The following is a 21,733-nucleotide window of genomic DNA, read 5'->3' as shown; positions in this document are numbered from 1 at the left end:
GATAAAAATAAGTTTTCATGCAATGAGACAAAAAGATTCTAAAAATATAAAGTAACTCAAATAATATTTTTCGGCATATACCTAACACGCGGTGCACTTGCGAAACATTGATTCAACATGAAGAGAGGGCTAACAAATCATGCAGATTGAGTCATTATCAGGTCAATCAGATATCTATCTAGCCTACATCTGGTTCTTATTGGGTCTCAACCCAATAACTTAATGCATGTTCGTGTCGTGTCGAAAATTGTCAGCCCTACCGTTAACGTTAGTGATTTACTATGCAATTTAGCTTTACACGACACGATAACGATCAAGACATGATATTATACAATGAAAACCTGATAGTACACGATAAAATATGATATCACACAATTAAAAGTTTATCACGATTTAATTATAATAATAATATCCAAAGTATAATACTCTTAAATTAATAAAAAAAAAGTAACTTACTTCATAACGAATAACTCGAATCTAACCCGATACAACATGAGATCATCCAGTTCTTATTGGATCGAGAAGATAAATGCCCATACTCAATACAGATTGACCCATCAATAAAGATTGACCCAAACTCGTTCACTTTGTGTGTGGATGTGAATACATTTATTATTTTTTAATTATTTTCAGTTTTTTTCCCAACATGAGTTACATTTATTTACTTTCTTAGTGCATTATATAAACAATCATCCAAACCATATTAGATCTAATGAATACACTAAAGTAATGTACATAGAATATGTAATTCAATTCTACAATTTTAATATATTAGTTTACAATGAATCATAAAAAAATTCAAACAAGATTTGGGGATAAAAATAAAATCAAACCATAATTCGGATGCTGAAAAGATATAGGGGATTGGATGGTGTAATTGTTTACAAATCTATTTTGATAAATCATATCCTAAAATTGGGGAAACCAAACAATATAATATCGTTAATTAATGAAGAAATATAGTCTAATAGAAGCACATTGAACTTTTGTAGACAATATAATATCAATAATAAAGAAGGAATTATTATAGTCTAAAAGAAGCACATAAAACTTTTGTCGGTTAATCGCATTAATTATCCAATCGCATGCCTCGTACACGCGACAACTCCGCGAATTGACCAAAATGCCCACATGCTGTTATTCGCAATTTTGGAGGGTATTTGTCAATCCCTATTTTGCCCCTCGTAATTGCAATAATACCCAAATTAACCATGCATAGCGTCGATACCCATTACACGGATTTGGATCCTCTACGGTGCACAGCACTGCTGTGCACCTCACAACACATTAAAATTTTTTTTTTTTTTTTTATTAAAAAATTATTTTATTAGGTGCACAGCAGTGCTGTGCACCGTAGAGGATCCAAATCCCCCATTACACACAGGCCGTATATCCCTCTCTCTCCTCCTCCCTTCACCCCTCTTCTCTCTCTCCCCTACCAACACAGAGATTACATTAATTCTCTGTATAGTATCGATCGGTCGGCTGCAGTCTATTCAGCCATGACGATGATGACTCCGCAGCCATTGGATGTAACTCCACTACCTTCTGACTCTCATTTTTTCATTCATGCTCATTTCGACTTTCCATCTTTTTCTGTGGTCTATTGCTGTGTATGTTCACGCATAGTAGCAATTTGTTTGCATTTTCTCCAATTCATGCGTAAGTTTTGGTGTCTGTATGCTTGCTTTCGTGTGTGGGGGATGGCTGAATGGTTGGATCAACTAGGGTTTTGCGTGAGCGAGGAAGGAGGTTTAAGTTAGTTCAATTTGAATTTCTTGTAATCGTGTTGTTTTAGTGAGAATGATTCAATTCGAGATCATACATTCGGAAATGAAGCTTAATGTCTACTGGATCAAGCTCATTTCTTTCTCATTTCTATGTGGCTTCTGGACTTTAGCGGCAGGAAGACGAAGAGATGCTGGTTCCGCACTCGGATTTAGTGGAAGGTCCTCAACCTTTAGTTGAAGGTCCTCAGCCAATGGAAGGTCCTCAACCTCTGCCCCACTGCTTAAATCTTTTTATCAGTTTATAAGATGGATTCATGCTAAATACTGCCATGATGTATTGGTTACATATGGCTATGTTATTGTTAAATTCTTCACTTTAAGATTTATTAACAATACTTCTGATTCTTGTTGTTGTTTTAGCCCATGTGTACTAAAATTTAGAAGCATTTTGTAATTTCGTAGTGGCACCAGGGGACAATGACAATGCGGGAAGTGTGGAGAACCAGGCTAATGAAGAACCACAAGCATCACGTTACACATGGACAATTGAGAACTTTTCTCGACTGAATATGAAGAAGCTGTATTCTGATGTCTTCACTGTCGGAGGTTATAAATGGTAATTTTGGAATTTTGAATTTGCCATTTCCTTTTATGTCCATGTGTTGGAGGCATCCAATAAATGATTATGCTCGTTAGAGGTGCTTAGCACTTGCACTATGGGGCTAGATTCTTAAATTTTGAGTTTGCTTTACCTTGCATTAATATGGATAGCAACCTGATTGCATTTTGACACTTGTTTCCTTTTGCAGGCGAGTGCTCATATTTCCTAAGGGAAACAACGTGGACTACTTGTCGATGTATTTAGATGTGGCTGATTCGGCTACCTTGCCTTATGGGTGGAGTAGATATGCCCAGTTTAGCTTGGCTATAGTTAATCAAATGCATAACAAACTTACAGTCAAGAAAGGTACACCTGAGATAGATCTGTTTTGGTGCATTTATGTAGCAATAGCTTGATGAGTATTAAGACTCAAAATAGAGATTTGCATGTTCTGATCTGTGCGTATATGTGATAATAGTATAAGGTTGTATTGGTTGACCACAGCTAGTAGACTCGAAGACAGAATCTTAGAGCTGCCGTGATACTTTTCCTTCCATATACATGACAATCAAGAAACTGATTTTGTAAATTGTGCTTAAAAGATCCCAATTATGCACAAGTCTGTTGTAAAATTTTTAGTTGATTGTATGATTGGCCTGACAATTTGCTGATTTCCACTTTGAGTGAGTAGATTGGCTCTTAAATGTTGGAAAATAAAAGTTGTCTACATTCTGACACTTCGTAAAGCATTTGCTACCTAAATCATGATTTCTGTGATGTAATCTTCCCCCTTTCTGGGTTTTGCAGACACACAGCACCAGTTTAATCAAAGGGAGAGTGATTGGGGTTTCACATCTTTCATGCCTCTCAGCGACCTTTATGATCCCAACAAGGGGTACCTCATGAATGATACTTGCATAGTTGAAGCTGATGTTGCTGTACGCAAGGTTATTGATTACTGGGCATATGACTCAAAGAAGGAGACAGGTTACGTTGGGCTTAAGAACCAGGGGGCAACTTGTTACCTGAACTCTTTACTGCAGACTTTGTACCATATTCCTTATTTCAGAAAGGTTATCTAAGTATTTACAATTTTTATAAATAGCCAATATTTAAATACATGAGGTCACTATAGGGAAGTATGGAGAAGCCTTACTCTAAATCTGTTATATCAGGCTGTATATCATATGCCAACCACGGAGAATGATATCCCTACTGGAAGTATCCCTCTGGCTTTACAGAGTTTATTCTATAAGCTCCAATACAATGACACCAGTGTGGCTACTAAAGAATTGACTAAATCATTTGGATGGGACACTTATGATTCATTCATGCAACATGATGTTCAAGAACTTAACAGAGTCCTATGTGAGAAGCTTGAAGACAAGATGAAGGTACTAAAAGTTCTGAAAAAAACTGACCTCCTTGAAAGGTTCTTTTCTGTACCTATAAGGTCATTGTAGACTTCATCCTTTTTCCTTTACTGGACAGGGAACTGTTGTCGAAGGAACCATACAAAAGTTATTTGAAGGCCATCTTATGAATTATATTGAATGTATCAATGTGGACTTCAAATCAACCAGAAAAGAATCATTTTACGGTACTATTTGTTCTAAGGATGACCTCTGTCTGTAGGAAACAACCTTATTCTAACAGTTATTCTCGTGGCAGACCTTCAACTTGATGTAAAAGGTTGCAAGGATGTTTATGCTTCATTTGACAAATATGTGGAAGTAGAACGCCTTGAAGGAGATAATAAATATCATGCTGAGGAACATGGTTTGCAGGTTTGTAATTCCTCTTCCAGATAATGAAGTAATTTATATCTGTATATTTTGTTTTTTAGAAGGTTGATAACTACAAGATCTCTGTTCTACATGATAATCTAGACTTGACTAAATTGAAGTTTATGAAGGAATATTGGGAGAGTTAATGTCTTGTTTCAGCAGCTATTGAATGAGAATAGTTAACCAGTTTATACATGTAGAAAGCTGTATGGAACTCTGGCCTTCATGTGATTAGACTTACACCGGAGTCAATATCAATATGATTCTGGCACCTCCAGTGTATGATGGTGTAATAATAATGTAATTTATGATGTTAAAAAGTAGACCTCTTGGATTGTGATGCTCTGAAGTCTGCCGAGACAGATCTTTATGAATCATGCATTCATGTTACGAACCTGTTTGTGTTAGGCCGGTGGAAAGGCAAATTGCCTTTTTTAGAGATATGGTATGGCTACCAATCAAGTTTACAGCGATCAACAGATGAAAATGTAGTTACATTGTGGAGGTGCATGTTGTTTTTTGTGTTGATAAAGCAATTTCCAGTTGTACTTGACTTTTGACTAATAAAGTCATATAGGGAGTTGTTGCAATGGTTAGTTACTCACTGCAGTCTGAGAAACAGGTGATCATTAGAAGGAATTTTTATTTGGTTGATTAGTTGATCTGACAGGCGACAGCTACAAAATCATTTACGACATCTGAATGTTTTTGCTCTTTTTCGACATGTTAATTAATGCTATGTTTCTTCTACATGAGCTTTTCTCGCTACATATTATCTAATTAGTTTTTATTCTGAATATTAGGATGCCAAGAAGGGTGTCATGTTCATTGACTTTCCTCCAGTTCTACAGCTTCAGTTAAAGCGATTCGAGTATGATTTTATGAGGGATACAATGGTGAAGGTGAGTGGGTCAATACAGTAAACTTGTTCATCTTAGGGCTGGATTTGCATCACTGCTTCCACAAGATTCAATTGTTTTGCTAAGTATCATTGTTCTTGCTCCACATCTCTATGATGATATCGGAATAGTGCTTATACTGAGATGATGATGATTATGATGCTGAATTAGTTCTACTGTTCCAAACTGTCCCAATCAATTTTTGGGTAAATTTGTCCTGGCCTTGCCTTATGCAGGTGGCTCATGTTTGCTACAGCTCCTCTATGGAAATGAGAAAAACAGTTTGGCCTTTCCAGCTTGTTGCGAAGTTTTTCCCATCTTAAATCATGCTGTATTGATTTATATATGACACTAGAGAGCAATGTCTTTTCCCTGTTTATCATTTCTGCACAAGGGGATTTTCTTTAGAAAAACTGGTGTATGCATAATCAATAATTTTTCAAATACTCTACAATTTTCATTTCAGTGCTTTAATGGTATACATCTGATGGTCTTTAAGTGAAGCAATAGGTGTTGAATCAATTGTAATTTGTCACTGATGCAGATAAATGATCGCTATGAATTTCCATTAGAGCTTGATCTTGATAGGGATAATGGCAAGTATTTATCACCGGATGCTGACAGGAGTGTACGGAATCTTTACACACTTCATAGGTAATTGTACACCCTTTATATTTATGTCTATCCTCACATGCTCTTCTGAAATACCTTCTAACTGAAGCTGATATGAGGATGCTTGTTTCCTTTTCAACAGTGTCTTGGTTCACAGTGGTGGGGTACACGGTGGACATTATTATGCCTTCATCAGGCCAACTCTTACTGATCAATGGTAGGTCTAAGTACTTTTAAAGAATCTGTTATCCCTTTCTCTTTCTTCCCTTCAGATATTTACACTTATTTAGACGTGGAGATTGAAAGAATTCGAGCTTGCCTGTTTCATTATGATGGTGATTGAATTAAGACATGCAATTATATGTTATGTTGGATGAGTTTATTCAGTCGTGCCTTATTGTCTCAATCTCATCTTGCCATTGCATATGCACTTTTGTGCTGCTTTCTGATGGTTTACTTTCCACCCTTGCCAACTATATGAGGTTATGGCTCATTTTTCAGGTACAAATTTGATGATGAGAGGGTCACCAAAGAAGATGTGAAAAGGGCACTTGAAGAGCAGTATGGTGGTGAGGAGGAGGTGATATGTCTATCTTTTGATTTCCACCCTCTAGAACTTTCTATTTTATAGTGGTGCTTATGTTCATTTATGCTGCAGTTGCCACAGACAAATCCTGGTTACAATAACACTCCTTTCAAATTCACCAAATACTCGAATGCATACATGCTTGTGTATATACGAGTGAGTGACAAGGATAAAATAATCTGTGATGTGGATGAGAAGGACATTGCTGAGCATCTTAGGGTAATTTCATGTTCTGTACATCCGCATTAAGTGTAATTGTTCACGTTCTTACCTGAAACTTGACATTCCCTACCTAAACCAGATAAGGCTGAAAAAAGAACAAGAAGAAAAAGAAGATAAGAGAAGATACAAAGCACAGGCTCACCTTTACACAATTATAAAGGTTATTTTTCTCGACAGACTTTCTCATGTACAATTGACCATATTTCTTGAAATGGATTTCTGAAGCAACTCATCTCAAATGTAGGTTGCTCGAGATGAGGACCTGAGGGAACAGATTGGAAAGGATATCTATTTTGACCTTGTTGATCATGATAAAGTCCGTAATTTCCGAATCCAGAAACAGTTGCCTTTTAACCTTTTCAAGGTACTTTCTGTTTTGCTTAAAATTAGTTAAATGGTTATTATCTTAAATGAAGTTTGTTGTGTGCTGAAATTTAGTATAATTATGTGATAACTTGTATGCTTGTTATTTGTTAATAAGACTTTGTTGGAGGAAGTGAAGCATTTTAATTATGGATGGTCTGGTCGTTGTAGTGATCCTATTAGTCTTTCAGTAAACCAAGACCGAGAAATGATGTAATTATGCAAAAAGTGGGATCATTTGTTACTTCTTAGAGTTGATGTCTTTCTGGTCTAAATTTGGCGATGGCAGGTGGGGTTGATTGGATAGAATGATGTTAATTCTTACTTGCCTAAGATGAGACATAGTGGAGATAAGTTGTGAGACGGATCATGTTTGCAAGCAGTATGCCTCATCAATTAAGTCATGCATGAAGTTAATCATAATGATGCCAATCGGTTCTAAGGAATGCAAGTGCAAACCTTAACCTTTATTATAAGGGAGATAGAAGAACATTAATTTGGAACACGCCTGTTAATGAAGTAAGCTATTATTAATGAATCACTCTCTTTTTCTTGTCCATAGGGACAATTTAAAACTAGACAGACTTATTTTTCCCAAAAATCCTGGGTTCACTCTTGTGATGCTTCATATCCATACTTATTATTACTCTTCTGCATCATATTTTGGTTCTATTACTGCAACACGCATTTTGGCATTTCTGACTCTGAGCATGTGTCCATGATCTCTTTCCTTTTTTTCTTTTGATTCATCCTGACTTAAAGCAGTTTTCATTTTTCATGTTAAAGTACAATTCTCGCTTATGCCTATGCTTATTTTTGAAGGAAGAGGTTGCCAAAGAACTTGGTATACCAGTTCAATTTCAGCGCTTTTGGATTTGGGCAAAAAGACAAAACCATACTTACCGCCCAAACCGACCATTGACAACCCAGGAGGAAGCTCAAACGGTAACATGTGTGCTATGTTGCTGATATGTATATTATTTATATGCATAGTTCGGTAGTTCCCATTTTGATGGTGTTTGGGGCACTCTTCAATAGCATTTCTCAAAACCTAAAATATCACAAAAGTGTAGCATGTACCTACTTTTAAATGGGTTACCATCATAGATCTACTTCACTTCTATTTTCTTTGTGTTGCTGTTATTGGCAAGCCTTATGTCAGTTACATTTGTTGAAGCATTGATTGTTTTATTTTGCCTATCTCTTTGTTAATTCCTTTTGTTCTTTGCTTCTTTTTCTTTGTGTGTTTGGGGGTTGAGGCAATAAATGTTTACCAGTTTTCTCACATTAGACGATGCAGTTGTTAAAATAATTGGTCCTTTGTTTAGTTTTTAATTTCAATTTTAATTTTTAATAAATGTTCCCATTTTGATCAATGAAACATCAAGTAATTAGGCACTCTTTTATGGTGAAAATGCACCCCCCCGCTATTAGTGGCCTACATGAATTGGTTACGCAGAATAAGGAAGTTTTGTTTTGTGTGTTTATTTGATTGTTGCTTCTTTACTCCTGTGACTCAGAATGCTTAAAACCAGCAGCCAATCTTTTCCTTATGTTATGTTATTTTGTTTTATTTTATTGTTCATGCTTATGTTTTGCAGGTAGGAACGCTGCGGGAAGTATCAAATAAAGCCCATAATGCAGAGTTAAAGTTGTTCTTGGAAGTGGAGCATGGACCGGTATATATTTGCCAATATAGATATAGTATTACTACTTACTTGTGTATGGGCACATTGAGGAAATTTCATTTATCCTATTCAATGTGTGTTAACTGTTTTCAAATTTTAGGATTTACAACTAGTTCCCCCTCCAGAAAAGATTAAGGAAGACATATTGCTATTCTTTAAACTCTATGATCCTCAAAAAGAAGAGCTCCGGTACATCACCCACAATGAGAACGCAGTCCATTTTAACTTTTATGAATTTTGCCGGCTAATTGTCATTGAATCATTTTCTTTTTTGTAGATACGCTGGGAGGCTTTTTGTAAAAAGTAATGGCAAGCCTATTGAGATCCTAACGAAGCTAAATGAGTTAGCTGGGTTTGCTCCTGATCAAGAAATTGAACTTTTTGAGGTATGACTTGTCTCTATGACTATGCCATAGTCCACATCGGGATTGTTCTGTTGGACAACAAGATGTTACACATAAATACAAGACAAACATGTACTTTTCTTGATTTAAAATTCGTGGAACATTTATTCCAATGTCTACAGGAAATCAAATTTGAGCCATCTGTTATGTGTGAGCGTCTTGATAAACTCGCTTCATTTCGATTCAGTCAGGTATTTTCTGTAAATAATTTCTGTGTCTCTTTGTGTTCCATATGCTGACTCTTTTTCACTCACACACATGCACACACAGATTGAAGATGGAGACATTATCTGCTTCCAGAAAAGTCCACCCCCTGAAACTGATGTGCAAGTTCGATTTCCTGATGTTCCTTCGTATTTGGAATATGTGAAAAATCGCCAGGTTGATATTACTCCCCCCTGCCCTCTTATGAGTTTTGGGGGTTTGTCTTAAAGAAATAATTCATGCAATGTGTTCTGACTAAACTTCCATCTGCATCTGGCTAAACTTCATTTTACTATCTTGTTATGCCAACTCTCAACTCCACCTCTTTTCGGGGTGGATACTTTTTCTCCATTTTCTATGGGACTTTTTACTGAAACTTTTGTACATGTGCAAAAGGCTAGTCCTGGAAGTTCTTGTGTGTAACTAGTATTTTCACTTTTTGACTCTTGCAGATTGTCCACTTTCGAGCTTTAGAGAGGCCCAAGGAAGATGAATTTTGTCTGGAGTTGTGAGTGCTATTGATATCACTACTTATCGACTCTGTGGCATTTTAATTTGTCAGAACCCTTTTTGGGAAAAGTGTGTGATACCATTTCTGGCTTTATGTACAGGGCAAAGAACCACACTTATGATGATGTTGTGGAAAGAGTAGCCCAGCACCTTAGCTTGGATGATCCTTCTAAAATCCGACTTACTCCTCACAATTGCTACTCTCAGCAAGCAAAGCCCAACCCTATCAAATATCGATCAGTTGATCATTTGATAGACATGCTTATCCACTACAATCAGGTGGGTCTAATTTTAGCTTATGCATGGGACAACTGTGACTGTGAGTGGAGAGTGAGCAAGCATCCTTTGTATCGAGTGTTGTGCAAAAGAATTACTGATCACAGATAATTTGGTGACTTGTGATAGATATCGGATATACTCTACTATGAAGTCCTGGACATCCCTCTTCCAGAGTTGCAGTGCCTGAAAACTCTAAAGGTTGCATTCCATCATGCAACAAAGGATGAGGTGCTACAACTGCTCTGCCCTTGAGTATTTGTGTTGAACTGAATTCTATAAATCGTTGACATGTGTCTTATGGTCTTTCTCAGGCTACAATCCTCAACATTAGGCTGCCTAAACCAAGTACTGTCGGAGATGTGCTCAATGAAATTAAAACAAAGGTAAGCTTGATCCTCTGCAAGTTGTAGTCAATTATGAAAACATGGAGCTGTTTATGTGTTCAATATATGCCCCATTGAGGAGAAAGTTAGGGGCAAACCTTTAATTTTACTGGTCATGAAACTGATTCGATGTTAATACCTTCATTTCTATCTCAAGTGTTTTTGTTTAATATTTTTAAGCATGTTCCCTTGGTGTTCACTGACCCAAGAAAAATGTATAAGGAAGTGAGAATATCGAATCACAGCTTGACAATATCTGACGTCCTTCTCATCTAATGATAGGTAGAGTTATCTCAGCCAAATGCTGAACTTAGGCTGCTTGAAGTTTTCTATCACAAGATATACAAGGTAATGTTCTCTACTGTAACATTCTTTTTTTTTGAACAGAACTGCTGTGACATTATGATCTTTTGATGTTTGCAAAATCCTGTTTGGAATATTACTTTGTTTTCATTCTAGTATTATTTCTGTTTGATGAGGAATTTGTGTTTCATTATCCTGTGTGATAATTTTGGTTAGAAGTTAGAACAAGATGTCGAGATTGTTGTTTTTGTTTTCTGACTTGATCCTTGCTTGGTTTCTGCAATTCCTGCCTGGATCACTTGACCAGAAATTTATGTCATTGATGTTCTGTTCCCAACTTTTCCAATGTTATTACTTGCAATGTCAGATTACAAGACAGTGTTTGTGTCTTAGTCTCATAATTCACATGCTGCTCTCTTCATTTTACAGATTTTCCCTACCCATGAGAAGATTGAGAATATAAACGATCAATACTGGACATTACGGGCAGAGGAGGTATTTTATGTTGTTGACACTGCTGTATTTCCTTACACTCTTATATGGTTTGAACTTTGAACAAAGCCTAATGTATCAAAGTAGTAAATGATTATCAAATTAATGAAAGCCGGATGTGCTGTGGCAATCCGAAAAATAAACAACATAACTATATTTTAACATATCTTGTGGAAAATGGTAATCCATGCTGAATTATCATATCACACTTACATGGTTTTCTTGCTCTATGTTAGATTCCAGAAGAAGAAAAGAACTTGGGGCAGAATAATCGATTGATTCATGTTTACCATTTCACAAAGGAGACTGCACAGAATCAAGTGGTACTATATATACAGGATTTACCGTGCATAATATAATAAACATTTATGTGTTAACCTAAATATTTTTGGTGTGTGGTCAAACAGCAAGTTCAGAATTTCGGGGAACCATTCTTTTTGGTCATCCACGAAGGAGAGACATTAGCAGAGGTGAAAGCACGAATTCAAAAGAAATTGCAGGTCCCAGATGAGGAGTTTTCTAAGGTACTGCCATTCACTGTCAATTGTCAAACTAACATGTCCACTTTGCCAAAAGTTTTGGTTAGTACTAGGAGATCAGGGGTTTTTAACTGTTTCGGGTATCTTCTTAAATTTTCAGTGGAAGTTTGCCTTTTTATCATTGGGACGCCCAGAGTATCTAGAGGACTCCGACATTGTGTCAACCCGTTTTCAGGTCTTGTTTTGCTTTTCAAATCATTTGTGTTTCTGGTTAAATATTGGTTTTGTTCATGCTATGCAAGTATTCTCAATGTTACAAGTACTGACAAATTTCTGCCCGTACCTTCCAGAGAAGAGATGTATATGGTGCCTGGGAGCAGTACCTGGGGTTAGAGCACTCAGACACCACCCCCAAAAGGTCTTATAATGCAAGCCAGGTAATATTCTTGGACATTCCCATCACTTACTTCATTATAAATATAGCTAGACTTTTGAGTTGGGACCCAGTACATTTCATGTTATACATGTATTACCTGCAGATGGTTCATAATATTGTTTTATATTTCTTTTTGGCTTTTGAAATCATTGCAGAATCGCCACACATTTGAGAAGCCAATAAAAATATACAATTAAGTTCGATCCCTGCTATAAGCTTAAATTCCACCGACATTGATGCCAAAATGACTAAGTTTTAAAATCTTCAAGCATGGATATGAAGACAGACAATGCAATGCGAAAAGTTGGTCAAAGCACATTGCCGGTTTCCCCTGCTGTGGCTTCACCAAGTGATCTGCTGGTCTTTTTGGTAAAAAATATTATTACTACTACTATTACTACCTTCTCTTCTTGACTCGGATGAGAAGCGGAGCCTCCACTGCTATATATGTATGTTTTTTTGTTTGTGGTTGGTTGTTCTCAGACTTTCTCATCTTCCCCCAATTTACTTGTTTTTAAGTAGCAGTTGGAAAATTTTACCTTGTCACCATGTAATTTAACGTTAAGAGATATAGTATTTGCCAAATTGGGTTGTAAAGTGAGTATAGTTAGGCTTACATTTGTCTAATGCATCTCAAATTTGATTTGGATTCGAACATACCCTTCCATGTTGACTGTATCTTCTGTTATCTGTATGAAGTGGGAGATAAATATGTAAAACTAATAATTATGTTTGTTTATAATCTAATATAGATAAAAAAAATTTTGAGTTCATGGCAACTCGCTGCCACTAAAGTGAATTCATTTCCCTTCTTATATAGGCCATCATATCAAACATGGCAGGCTAAGATGCACAAAATCTTGATTATGAGTGGGACTTCGTAAGAAGGCAACTCTTGTAAATTAAAGTAGTCGTTGTACATAGGTAGGGAAATGCAGATATAGGTTGACAACTAACAGCTAGGGAAAGTAATGTCATCCTGTAGAAAAAACACCATGCTCTTTAATGTTCATCTTCTCATGTTCGACAAAGCTAAACATCTTGATTGCATAATGCATATTATCTAAAAATGTTATGGATATTTAAGGGAGGAGGAGCAAATCCAAGACGTCTACTATAAATGGTGAAAAATAGTATGCGAACATACAAACACTTTGGTACAAATGTGAGGGGCGTATTTACACATTTATAGGAAGAAACAGATGCCATTATTCAGTTTTTACTTTCCCATTTTAACTCTCTTGTATTCCTTTGATCATGCTAAAATACAAGTAAAGGAGTTAGATGTACTTCTCCCTTTCATATCTGAGTGTTTCATGTGAGTTCACCTCTCAAAGCCGAGGCTGCTCTCTGGATGGCCCTCGAGACTCTCCAGATCTCGTGCCTAATCTTCGCCTCCTCCCCTCCCCTCTTCCGATGTTCAGATATGCCATCCGCTATTCCAGGAAAGAACTCGATTTTGCTTTCCGTATCCCCACAAGGCCCATAAATCTGCATTCGATAAACATCCACTCAGCTCAGGATACAAGTACCTATCGACTATCAACCGTTTACTTGCATTTTTGGCACACTACTGTAGTATGGATATATTGATTTGACTCGGGCATGGACCCGTTAGACCGTGTGATACTGATACGAGTCTTGCCCCAAGCAACTAACTTTCGATTCAAAGAATGTACTTGCCAGGTGCTTCAACCATTGCCTTCCGGGGAGTCCCTCCGGATCTAAGAAGCCTCTTTCTGCAAGCATCAGTCGATCATTTAGAGCGCCCCTCCTCAGTAGTGTCGATACATCCTTGCTTCCATCCACCCTCAGTTTCTACAGTTAAAATTCACAAGAAAAACAAGGATGCAATCAACGTATTGTCTATCCATTTTGCTTTTGGAAACAGAGTCTCGTTAGCACAACTTTTGTTCATAGATGGAGAATACTCGGACCTTGATTTCTTCATCAGTTTCGTATGCAGCCGTTGTGAATTCTTGGATGGCAGCAGTGATAGGATCCAGAGAGATGGATTCTCCCAACATAGTGCTCAGAACATTTTTATACTTCTGCAAGGCAGCCAAATTAGTAAAACGCCACAATCGAAAATCCTATAATAGTCGAGGCAAGCCTTGTTAAGATCCGTTTGTTTGGGTTCAGATCATGATCCGTCAGACGGGTCATGATCTGAACCCAAACACTATTAAACATCGAAAAAATTACAAACATGTCACTGAATATAATGAGCTTGGGTGTTTAACAGGTCACACGAATATGTTGTGCCAAATTGTGTAATGGTACGAGCTCCAGTGACATGTAAATGAGTGAAATATTCTTCTACCTGCAATTCAGTAGCATAAGAAATGTAGTTGAAAGGCAGGATCGGATCATCAGCCAGTCGAAGAGCGACGAGCCCCCATATTCCTGCCACTGAAGTCGAAGAAAATAACTGTGAGATGTTGAGCAAGGCGAACTACTGAAAGAAACAGCAGTTTGAAGCAGATAGCAGCAAACCTGTCACGTGCCGATGAAACAAGGGGTCTCCAAAATTCATCATCCAATCATACGAGTCGAATGCAGTGTGATAAGCTGGAAAATCTGCAAAAAAATCCAAAGATTGATGGATGCATATCAAGTTTTACTCTATTTCCTGTCAATCAGCGCTTGAAATGAGGAAAACACAAGATATGTAAATAATACCTATTCCAAAATATAAATCAATAGAAGCAACCCCGGCATGCTGCAAAAATGGAGCGAAATCTGAATCAACTCTACTCAGTCTCTGAATCTGCTGCCAACAAACACAAGTAAGAAGAGTGACAACAAAAAGCCGAGAAGTGGTTATCCACGCCTCGACTTCCAATCCATGCAAAATACTAGGATTTTAATAAAGCTAACATCGTTCCAGTTTCAAGAGATTGGGCTAGCTTAATGCAATGAGCCCTAAAGATGGATGCAATAAGAGTAATAGATAATGACAAAATGAGAAACACATACTCACATTAACACCTCTGTTGGCAGCTACCCATCTTTCATACACATACTCATTCTCCGAATCCGGATCTTTAACCTGTTGCAGGCATGTCAACGACGTTTGCAGAAGATAATATTAGACGACTTAACAAACAAATTTGATCGTGTAACCCTTCAAACACTTAATCTTATCCTCAAGTTTACCTGCTTTGTTACTTCAACGAAAAGATCATCGAGCTGAGGAGTAGCACTAACGAACAAACCAGGCCCTTGCACTGCACAGTCCACATTAAAATAGGCCACTGCTTTCGAGCCAAGATTCAGAAGGTTTTGCTCTACCCACTCGGTGGATCCAATCTGGAAACCAACATAAAATTAGGTAAACCAGGCAAGGTTGAATCACTCAAATGCTAGATTACACAAACAGACATAAAAACAGAAACAACAACATGAAGGGCTACGGCTCTACAAGGCAGACGAAGAAGAGGAAACTCTTCTAATATTAAACCTGTGCAGGTTAAGCCATTCTTCACAGTGACAGTACATTACCTACCATTCCAAATTCTTCGGCATCCCAGCTGCAAAGAATGATGGTTCGTCTAGGACTCCAACCTGATCGCATGAGAAGAGAAAAGCGACGAGCAATGTCAAGTAGAGCAGCAGTGCCGCTGTTAGGGTCAACAGCGCCGTAAGTCCAAGCATCTCGATGGTTTCCTAGGAGCACGTATCGATCAGCTTCCTCCGATCCCTTTATCACTGCAAATACATTGTGGATGGTTTCCTTCTTCTGCTCACCCTGCAGACAATAGTTCCATAATGCTCTTCACTTTTCGGATCAAAAGAATTATTAGTAAAACTTAACGAATTTTTATAAGAAAACTAAGTTGCATGATACTAGGGGACGTTTGGTAGCTATGTTAGACTAAGTTACAAGCTCTCATCTAGCTTTAATCATACGTTTGGTGCTCATATTAGTCTTAGTAAATAGTCTGTGTTAATTTTATGATCCAGAGAAGCCCGCCTTAAAACCCATGTTTCAATCTACAAAATTAATCCACAACTTTGGTTGGTTACACTAAAATCTTTGGAAATCAAACCAAGATAGTGGAATAAAATTACTTAGTTAACCTCCATTTTTTCTACTCTCAATTTGTACATACATATATTATTGAGGGTATTTAAGTCTAAACAAATTTATCATGATATTCTATTAATTGCACCAAACATAATGTACATCACGGCCGTTATCTTAACTAGCCATAACATGAATAATCTACCAAACCAGCCAACACAATAAAACAAAAATAAAATATTCCAAAATGGATAAAACAAGCTAGTTCAAGCAAGAATCTATTTCCCAACATGTAGTATAAAGTATGATTGCCGACTGTCTACTCCCTTATAAAACTTGATTCATCATATAAAACATAGTCCATATTTTTGTCACGTAAAGTCAACCTTAGACCATCCGCAGCGGTGAGCAGCATGCTCACCGCCGTCCTTGCCGCTGGCAAGGACGGAGCTCGGCCGTTGATGCGTCCTGCCGCTGGCAGGGTGGTGCTCTTAGCTAAGAGCACGTCCGTGCCAGCGACAAGAGCACGAGGTGGCGACGTGGCAGCTTCTGATTGGCCCGTTGATTTATCATTTTTTATTATTATTTTTTTAATAAAATCGAAAAAATCTGAAAAATTCAAAATTAATAAAAAAAATATTTTCTCACTTCCTAATAAAATATATCCATTTTTTCCACACTTTTAATTTATTTTTTTTCATTATTTTTACCCCAAAAATCATACTTTCATCTATAAATACTCTCATTTCAAACACAAAAAATGACACTATACTAAACAACTCTCTAAATCTCAATTTTTATGAGTTTAATTATATAATTTTTAATTTTTAGGAGTTTAATTATGTAATTTTTAATTTTATTTGTAATTTGTAATATTTATTGTGGTTTTTAAATGAATTTTAATATTATGGAAATGTTTTTGTTTAATTGAATTTTATATTAATTGTGCTCGTCCTTGCGGAAGAGCACAGTTGTGGGTATTGTGCTCTTGCCAGAGAGCATGCATGAATAGTACCGCCCGGGCCCACAACCGTGCCGCTGGCAAGAGCACGGTTGTGGATGCTCTTAAAATCATAGCAACCTAATCTCAAACTAAATACTATTAAGTACTATCAAAAATTCGTTTCCGCGTTTGGATAGCAAACAAAAGCAATAAGGACTCGTTTGATAGCTTGCAAAGCCAAGAAATAGATTAGTGTGTAGTTATTTTCGTCCATTTGATACCTTTGTTGGGCCACCATATTAGCCCGTTTTTATACTTTGGCCCGCATAGGCCCGCTGATAGAGCCACAAATGCACAGATTATTATCTTGGGCTGTTTTTTTAGATAAAAAAGCTGCATCAATTAGGCAACCCACAAAAAGGCACGCAAATTTCATTATTCCACTTGTGGTTTCTCAAATCTTCCCACAGAAGCCATTTTTGCGTTCATTTGCTCTCAAACCCTAGCTTCAAATTCAATTGTGCATCTCTGTTTTTTGTTGTGAGTAGTTCAAGTCGTCGATTTGGGAGGCGATTTGTACACCGGTGTAGCTTGGGGAATAGAGTTTTGTTGGGTGCCATTGCAACGACACCCAATAACAAGGCAAACCAATTTCGGGCAATTGTTGTGTTTCTCATTCTTCTGCAGATTCTGACCCCACATGAATTCTTCTTTTCATTGTTGAAACTGACCGAATTTGCTGTGACAGGTCTTTTGCGGCATTGGATATCTGCCTAGCACTGCATACACACAAACATATCTGTTGCAATCCTCCTGAATCTGAGGTAAAAATTTGGATTGGTTCTGAATTAAATAACGAAATAAGTAGTAAATATATTTTTGATAGTTATGTAACAGATATTTTTGTCAGTAGTAGTTCAAAAGGAATTTGAGTTGTTTTTAAGGTTTTTTTGTCATTTCTAGCTTCAGTAAAATGGAGACTCGTACTGAGACAGTTGAAGCATCAGTGGCTGTAATATTAGAGGAGGGCGAATCTGGATCCCTGAACCTAGGTGGAGGGCGAATCTGGATCCCTGAACCTAGGTGGATGGTTTTTGTTTGCATCTCAAGAAAGTCAGTGCTTTTACTTCTCTATAGCATATCATCTACTTATGTTTTGTTTTTTGGCTAGTTGCTGGGATGTGCTATATATGTTATTAACGCTGCTTGGATGTGTGTTGTATATATTATGAATGTAGTTTGGATGTAAGTACCAATATGAAGGCTGGTATTCTCTGCTTTGCATCAATCATATTTGTATAAGAGAGCTACACAAAAGCATAGATGCTATATATACCATAATATTTACATAGCATTTTACAAAAACCACCATACCCTTATCTACAAAAACCACCATACCCTTCTCAACATGCTTAAAAGAGCTAAACTTCCATGAAGAGGGATCTAAAGCCATCCAGGCAGCCCTTTTGTCAAAATAGATAACGTTTCTAATCCACGAAGAAGGATCTAAAGCCATACAGGCAGCCCTTTTGTCAAAATAGATAAAGTTGCTAAGTAGTTCAACATTCCAACATTCAGTTCGGTGGGTTATCCTCCAAAGCCATCATCACATACTCCTGTTTTGCAGCAGCAGGCAGAGACATAAAGAAGTCCAGACGCTCCACTTTGTGTAGTATGAACCCACATGCCATGAATTGTTGCCTAATTGTCAGCCCTGGTATAACACCAACAAGATCAAACACTTCCTTCCGTGCCTTAGTGAGATCGAATTCGTATCCAATACGAGATGCTAAGAGCTCAAGACGCTCATTAGTAGCAGTGTGCATTTTTGCAAGCATCTCCACCATGCCATTAAGCTCAGACATTACCTTGCGTTTTTTGCTTTGAACCTTATTAGTGGGAGTCTCACGCGGAGTCGCACGCGGAGTACTGAAAACACTGTCAGATTCCCCATGGGGTGATGAAGCATCAGGGACTTGGCTGGTCGGGAAGAATTCAGTAGAACTATAGTTGTTGCTCGAACCAATCCCCATGAGGTTCTCTTGCGAACACATGTCATTTATTGCATCGAGTATGTCCTCAGCAGCTGCCCCATTGGCTCTGTCCTTGCCAAAAATTTCCTTCCATGCATCCAAATATGGCCACGATTTGTTTCGCATAAGCTTTGCATTAGCATCAACCTGAAAAAATAGCATTCCCAACATAACTGTCAACACACAAACGAACATCTGATAGCTTCACTTAGATGGAATTAGAATGTTGAATACCTTCACAATGTGAGCCCATTGCTCATCATCACAGTCAATTTTATGGTCTTCATTGAGATTGAAGCCGACACCACTCAGTGAAAGTATAGTCTGCAAAGTGGAGTAGTTTTTTTTCCATGCAGAGAGCTTAGATGAAATGTTGGGGGTGCCCTTAATATCTGTTGTAGGGAACTCCCTACGCATTGCGTCCTCCAGCCGCTTAAGGTACCCACCCCGAAATCCGTTGTCGGACTTCCACCCATGTGCAACAAGCTCCTTTAAGGCCACAAGTAGGACCTCTTCCTCTCGGTCGCTCCACATGCGCCTACTCCTGTCGCCTTTGGGTTGTTTGGGACGAGGGACATTGCTAGTTCCTGAATTAGAGATACATACACCAAAGACCGTGTGAAACATTTGGGAACTAAACACAAAACTATATAAAGAACTCACAGACATACCATGATCAGCGAGAACTGATTCCATGACTGCTTTGCCACGACGGTAATCAGTCATTGTACGTTTATCTAAATAAAGAAATTGTTAACAATCTATACTCTACAATCACAGCCAAGCATGCACCATTGAAAAAATTGCAAAATTTCACATCTTCGCCAACACACACAATTGCAAACAAAAATGAGAACATTTAGATAGCTTTAGCAAAATTGAGGGAATAATTACCTTCCAAGGGTATCAAATGAATGAAAATCAGCTTGAGAATAATTGTGGGAATAATTAGGCAACCGCATAAATCGGACTGTACCAACACCCTTTCACAGGCCAAACAAAAATTAGAACACAAATAAATTCCAAAATTTCACACAAGGATTGACAAAGGCACACACCTAAAATCAGCACAAAAAGGGATGGTACACACAAAATTGGAACATCATTGTTGAAATGGGTAAGGAATCGTTACCTTCCAAGTTCCAAACACCAATACCCAAGAACTTTCCAAATTCTGTTTATAAAGACCCTTTAAGCTACCCTACGAAAAAAAAAGAGGGAAAAAAAGAGGGAGGGAGGGAAAAAAGAGAGGGAGATGAGTTGTGTTTTTGGGTACTGAGAATCTATATTCAATATGTATCAAACAATTGACAAAAGAATAAGTAGGCAATATATCTTGCCTATCAAACGGTTGTTAGCAATAACAAATATGGGCCTACGGGCCCTCTATTCCTTGATTATTAACTGGGCCATTTTTATCCTCCATGGGCTATCAAACGACTCCTAAATGAATTAACCTGGTATGTAAAATTGAGCATGGTCGGTCCGGGTCCCACACCCCAAAACCTTCTACTTCCAGTCCCAAAACTCTCCCTCCACTCAAGGGGCATCCTCGCCCCCTCCAGCGACCCCAAAATCCTCTCCGCCGCCGCCTCCGACACCGGCATCGACGGCACACCAGGAAACCTCCTTACCACCCTCGGATCACCCTCCTCAAGCCTCTCCCCGCCGGGGCTGAGTGGGTCCCCCAAACCCTCCATAACAGTGCCCCTCTCCACCCCTTCCTTAAACCCCCCCTCCGTGTACATCAGCACCGCCGCCACCCCAAGCGCTGCCGCATTCGCCACCGCCTCGTGCCGCGACAGCCCGCACCCGCGCCGCAGCAGCCCCACGCATCCCCTGACGTCGACGCCGCTCGCCGCGAGGGCGAGGTAGTCCCGCTCCCTGCCGCAGTTGAGGAACACGGCAGGGGCGTGGGCCGCGCCGGAGGGGGAGTAGGCGTGGTAGGGCGGGACGACGTCGTTTCGGGCGGGCTCGGAGAGGGTAAAGTTGAAGATGGAGCCGTTGGTGAAATGCGCGGAGAGGGAGGAGTGGGAAGGGTAGGAGAGGAGGGCGGAGAAGTTGGAGGTGTGGGCGGGGAGGCCGAGGGAGCGGAAATGATTGAGGACGTAGAGGGCGGTGGAGAGGGAGAGGGGGGTGCCGGCGAGGTGGGGGTGTAGGGTGAGTTGCCGGAGGTAGGCGGCGACGGTGGAGTTGCTGCCGGAGGAGAGGAATAGGCTGGCGGCGGGGGAGGAGGGAGAGGAGATGGGGTGGCGGTGGCGGTGGTGGAGGGCGTAGAGGGTGAGGAGAGAGAGAGTGAGGAAGAAGAGGAGAGGGTGTGTCGGATTTTTACCGGAAAACATTTTTGGAAGGAGAAGAGCTTATGTCCCTATGTTAGTACAGTCTGAAGCTTCTAAATTAATTTTTCCATGTCTCTTGGGAAGTGATTTTCCTACATAATATATCGAGATGATAGTAACTTTATGTTTTTTTTTTTGTCATAATTAGTGAGTTATTTATGTATACTATTCCCTCCCTCCCAACTAAATTGAGATAAATTTTTAGGCATAGAGATTAAGAAATTATGATGAAAAGTAGGAGAGAAGATTAAAGTAGGAAAAATAAAGAGAGGATAAAGTAGATTATGAAATAAAATAAAAGTGATTGGATGTTTTTTTTAATGAAATGACTGAAATTAATTGGGAAGGAGGGAGTATTATTTTGAGTAGATAATTAAGAAAAATTAAATTTATATTTAGATACACATTAATGT

At 38.5% G+C, this 21,733-nt stretch overlaps 3 protein-coding genes and 1 long non-coding RNA gene across 8 annotated transcripts; 2 read left to right on the top strand and 2 right to left on the bottom strand.

Annotated features, from left to right (window-relative positions):
- Positions 1-1,361: 1,361 nt before the first annotated feature.
- LOC121765290 (ubiquitin C-terminal hydrolase 12-like) lies at positions 1,362-12,635 on the top strand. 2 transcript variants are annotated; one of them, XM_042161377.1, is made up of 33 exons: positions 1,362-1,532; positions 1,901-1,988; positions 2,193-2,346; positions 2,540-2,697; positions 3,139-3,404; positions 3,507-3,725; positions 3,823-3,931; positions 4,003-4,118; positions 4,922-5,020; positions 5,254-5,298; positions 5,562-5,671; positions 5,772-5,846; positions 6,131-6,209; positions 6,288-6,434; positions 6,517-6,597; positions 6,682-6,801; positions 7,623-7,745; positions 8,402-8,479; positions 8,589-8,677; positions 8,766-8,874; positions 9,015-9,083; positions 9,163-9,273; positions 9,549-9,604; positions 9,708-9,885; positions 10,012-10,113; positions 10,197-10,268; positions 10,551-10,616; positions 11,001-11,066; positions 11,300-11,386; positions 11,471-11,587; positions 11,703-11,777; positions 11,893-11,979; positions 12,134-12,635. In XM_042161377.1, exons 1-33 carry the CDS (start codon positions 1,503-1,505, stop codon positions 12,173-12,175), a joined length of 3,423 nt encoding a protein of 1,140 aa, XP_042017311.1. In that variant the 5' UTR covers positions 1,362-1,502; the 3' UTR covers positions 12,176-12,635. The 2 variants fall into 2 exon arrangements, with proteins under 2 accessions (XP_042017311.1, XP_042017313.1); XM_042161379.1 differs by lacking the exon at positions 5,254-5,298.
- LOC121765291 (probable glutamate carboxypeptidase AMP1) lies at positions 12,563-21,461 on the bottom strand. Of its 4 annotated transcripts, none has more exons than XM_042161380.1 (11): positions 20,439-21,461; positions 15,487-15,729; positions 15,138-15,290; positions 14,962-15,030; positions 14,661-14,751; positions 14,475-14,558; positions 14,302-14,390; positions 13,916-14,029; positions 13,662-13,796; positions 13,307-13,469; positions 12,563-12,667 (listed from the first exon to the last, which is right to left on the bottom strand). In XM_042161380.1, the coding sequence occupies exons 1-11, from the start codon at positions 21,321-21,323 to the stop codon at positions 12,612-12,614; spliced, it is 2,082 nt and encodes a 693-aa protein (XP_042017314.1). In that variant the 5' UTR covers positions 21,324-21,461; the 3' UTR covers positions 12,563-12,611. The 4 variants fall into 4 exon arrangements, with proteins under 4 accessions (XP_042017314.1, XP_042017315.1, XP_042017316.1 ...); XM_042161381.1 differs by having other exon boundaries at positions 14,661-14,748; positions 20,439-21,459; XM_042161382.1 differs by lacking the exon at positions 12,563-12,667 and having other exon boundaries at positions 13,074-13,469; positions 20,439-21,458.
- On the top strand, positions 17,291-18,236 carry LOC121765293. The gene is made up of 2 exons (XR_006042810.1): positions 17,291-17,772; positions 17,912-18,236. It is a non-coding gene; the product is annotated as an uncharacterized LOC121765293 (long non-coding RNA).
- LOC121765292 lies at positions 18,257-20,445 on the bottom strand. The gene is made up of 5 exons (XM_042161384.1): positions 20,114-20,445; positions 19,876-19,964; positions 19,653-19,718; positions 19,216-19,568; positions 18,257-19,128 (listed from the first exon to the last, which is right to left on the bottom strand). Exons 3-5 carry the CDS (start codon positions 19,705-19,707, stop codon positions 18,523-18,525), a joined length of 1,014 nt encoding a protein of 337 aa, XP_042017318.1. The 5' UTR covers positions 19,708-19,718; positions 19,876-19,964; positions 20,114-20,445; the 3' UTR covers positions 18,257-18,522.
- Positions 21,462-21,733: the final 272 nt, after the last annotated feature.

This window comes from Salvia splendens, chromosome 14, assembly GCF_004379255.2.
Source record: "Salvia splendens isolate huo1 chromosome 14, SspV2, whole genome shotgun sequence".
Taxonomy (NCBI): Eukaryota; Viridiplantae; Streptophyta; class Magnoliopsida; order Lamiales; family Lamiaceae; genus Salvia; species Salvia splendens.
Note: the sequence above shows the minus strand (reverse complement) of the source record. Positions and strands in the feature narration are given on the sequence as shown.

Bases quoted from the DNA above. Each gene is read 5' to 3' on its own strand.
- LOC121765290 (XM_042161377.1), top strand. From the start codon at position 1,503: ATGACGATGATGACTCCGCAGCCATTGGAT. The intron at 5,847-6,130 runs GTAGGTCTAAGT...CTCATTTTTCAG, and splicing joins CCAACTCTTACTGATCAATG to GTACAAATTTGATGATGAGA. The intron at 11,778-11,892 runs GTCTTGTTTTGC...CGTACCTTCCAG, and splicing joins TTGTGTCAACCCGTTTTCAG to AGAAGAGATGTATATGGTGC.
- LOC121765291 (XM_042161380.1), bottom strand. From the start codon at position 21,323: ATGTTTTCCGGTAAAAATCCGACACACCCTCTCCTCTTCTTCCTCACT. The intron at 15,730-20,438 runs GTTAATTCATTT...TATTGTCTGCAG, and splicing joins TGCTCAATTTTACATACCAG to GGTGAGCAGAAGAAGGAAAC. The intron at 14,752-14,961 runs GTGAGTATGTGT...GTTTGTTGGCAG, and splicing joins CTGCCAACAGAGGTGTTAAT to CAGATTCAGAGACTGAGTAG.
- LOC121765292 (XM_042161384.1), bottom strand. From the start codon at position 19,707: ATGACTGATTACCGTCGTGGCAAAGCAGTCATGGAATCAGTTCTCGCT. The intron at 19,569-19,652 runs GTATGTCTGTGA...TCTCTAATTCAG, and splicing joins ATCAGTTCTCGCTGATCATG to GAACTAGCAATGTCCCTCGT. The intron at 19,129-19,215 runs GTATTCAACATT...CTATTTTTTCAG, and splicing joins AATGGGCTCACATTGTGAAG to GTTGATGCTAATGCAAAGCT.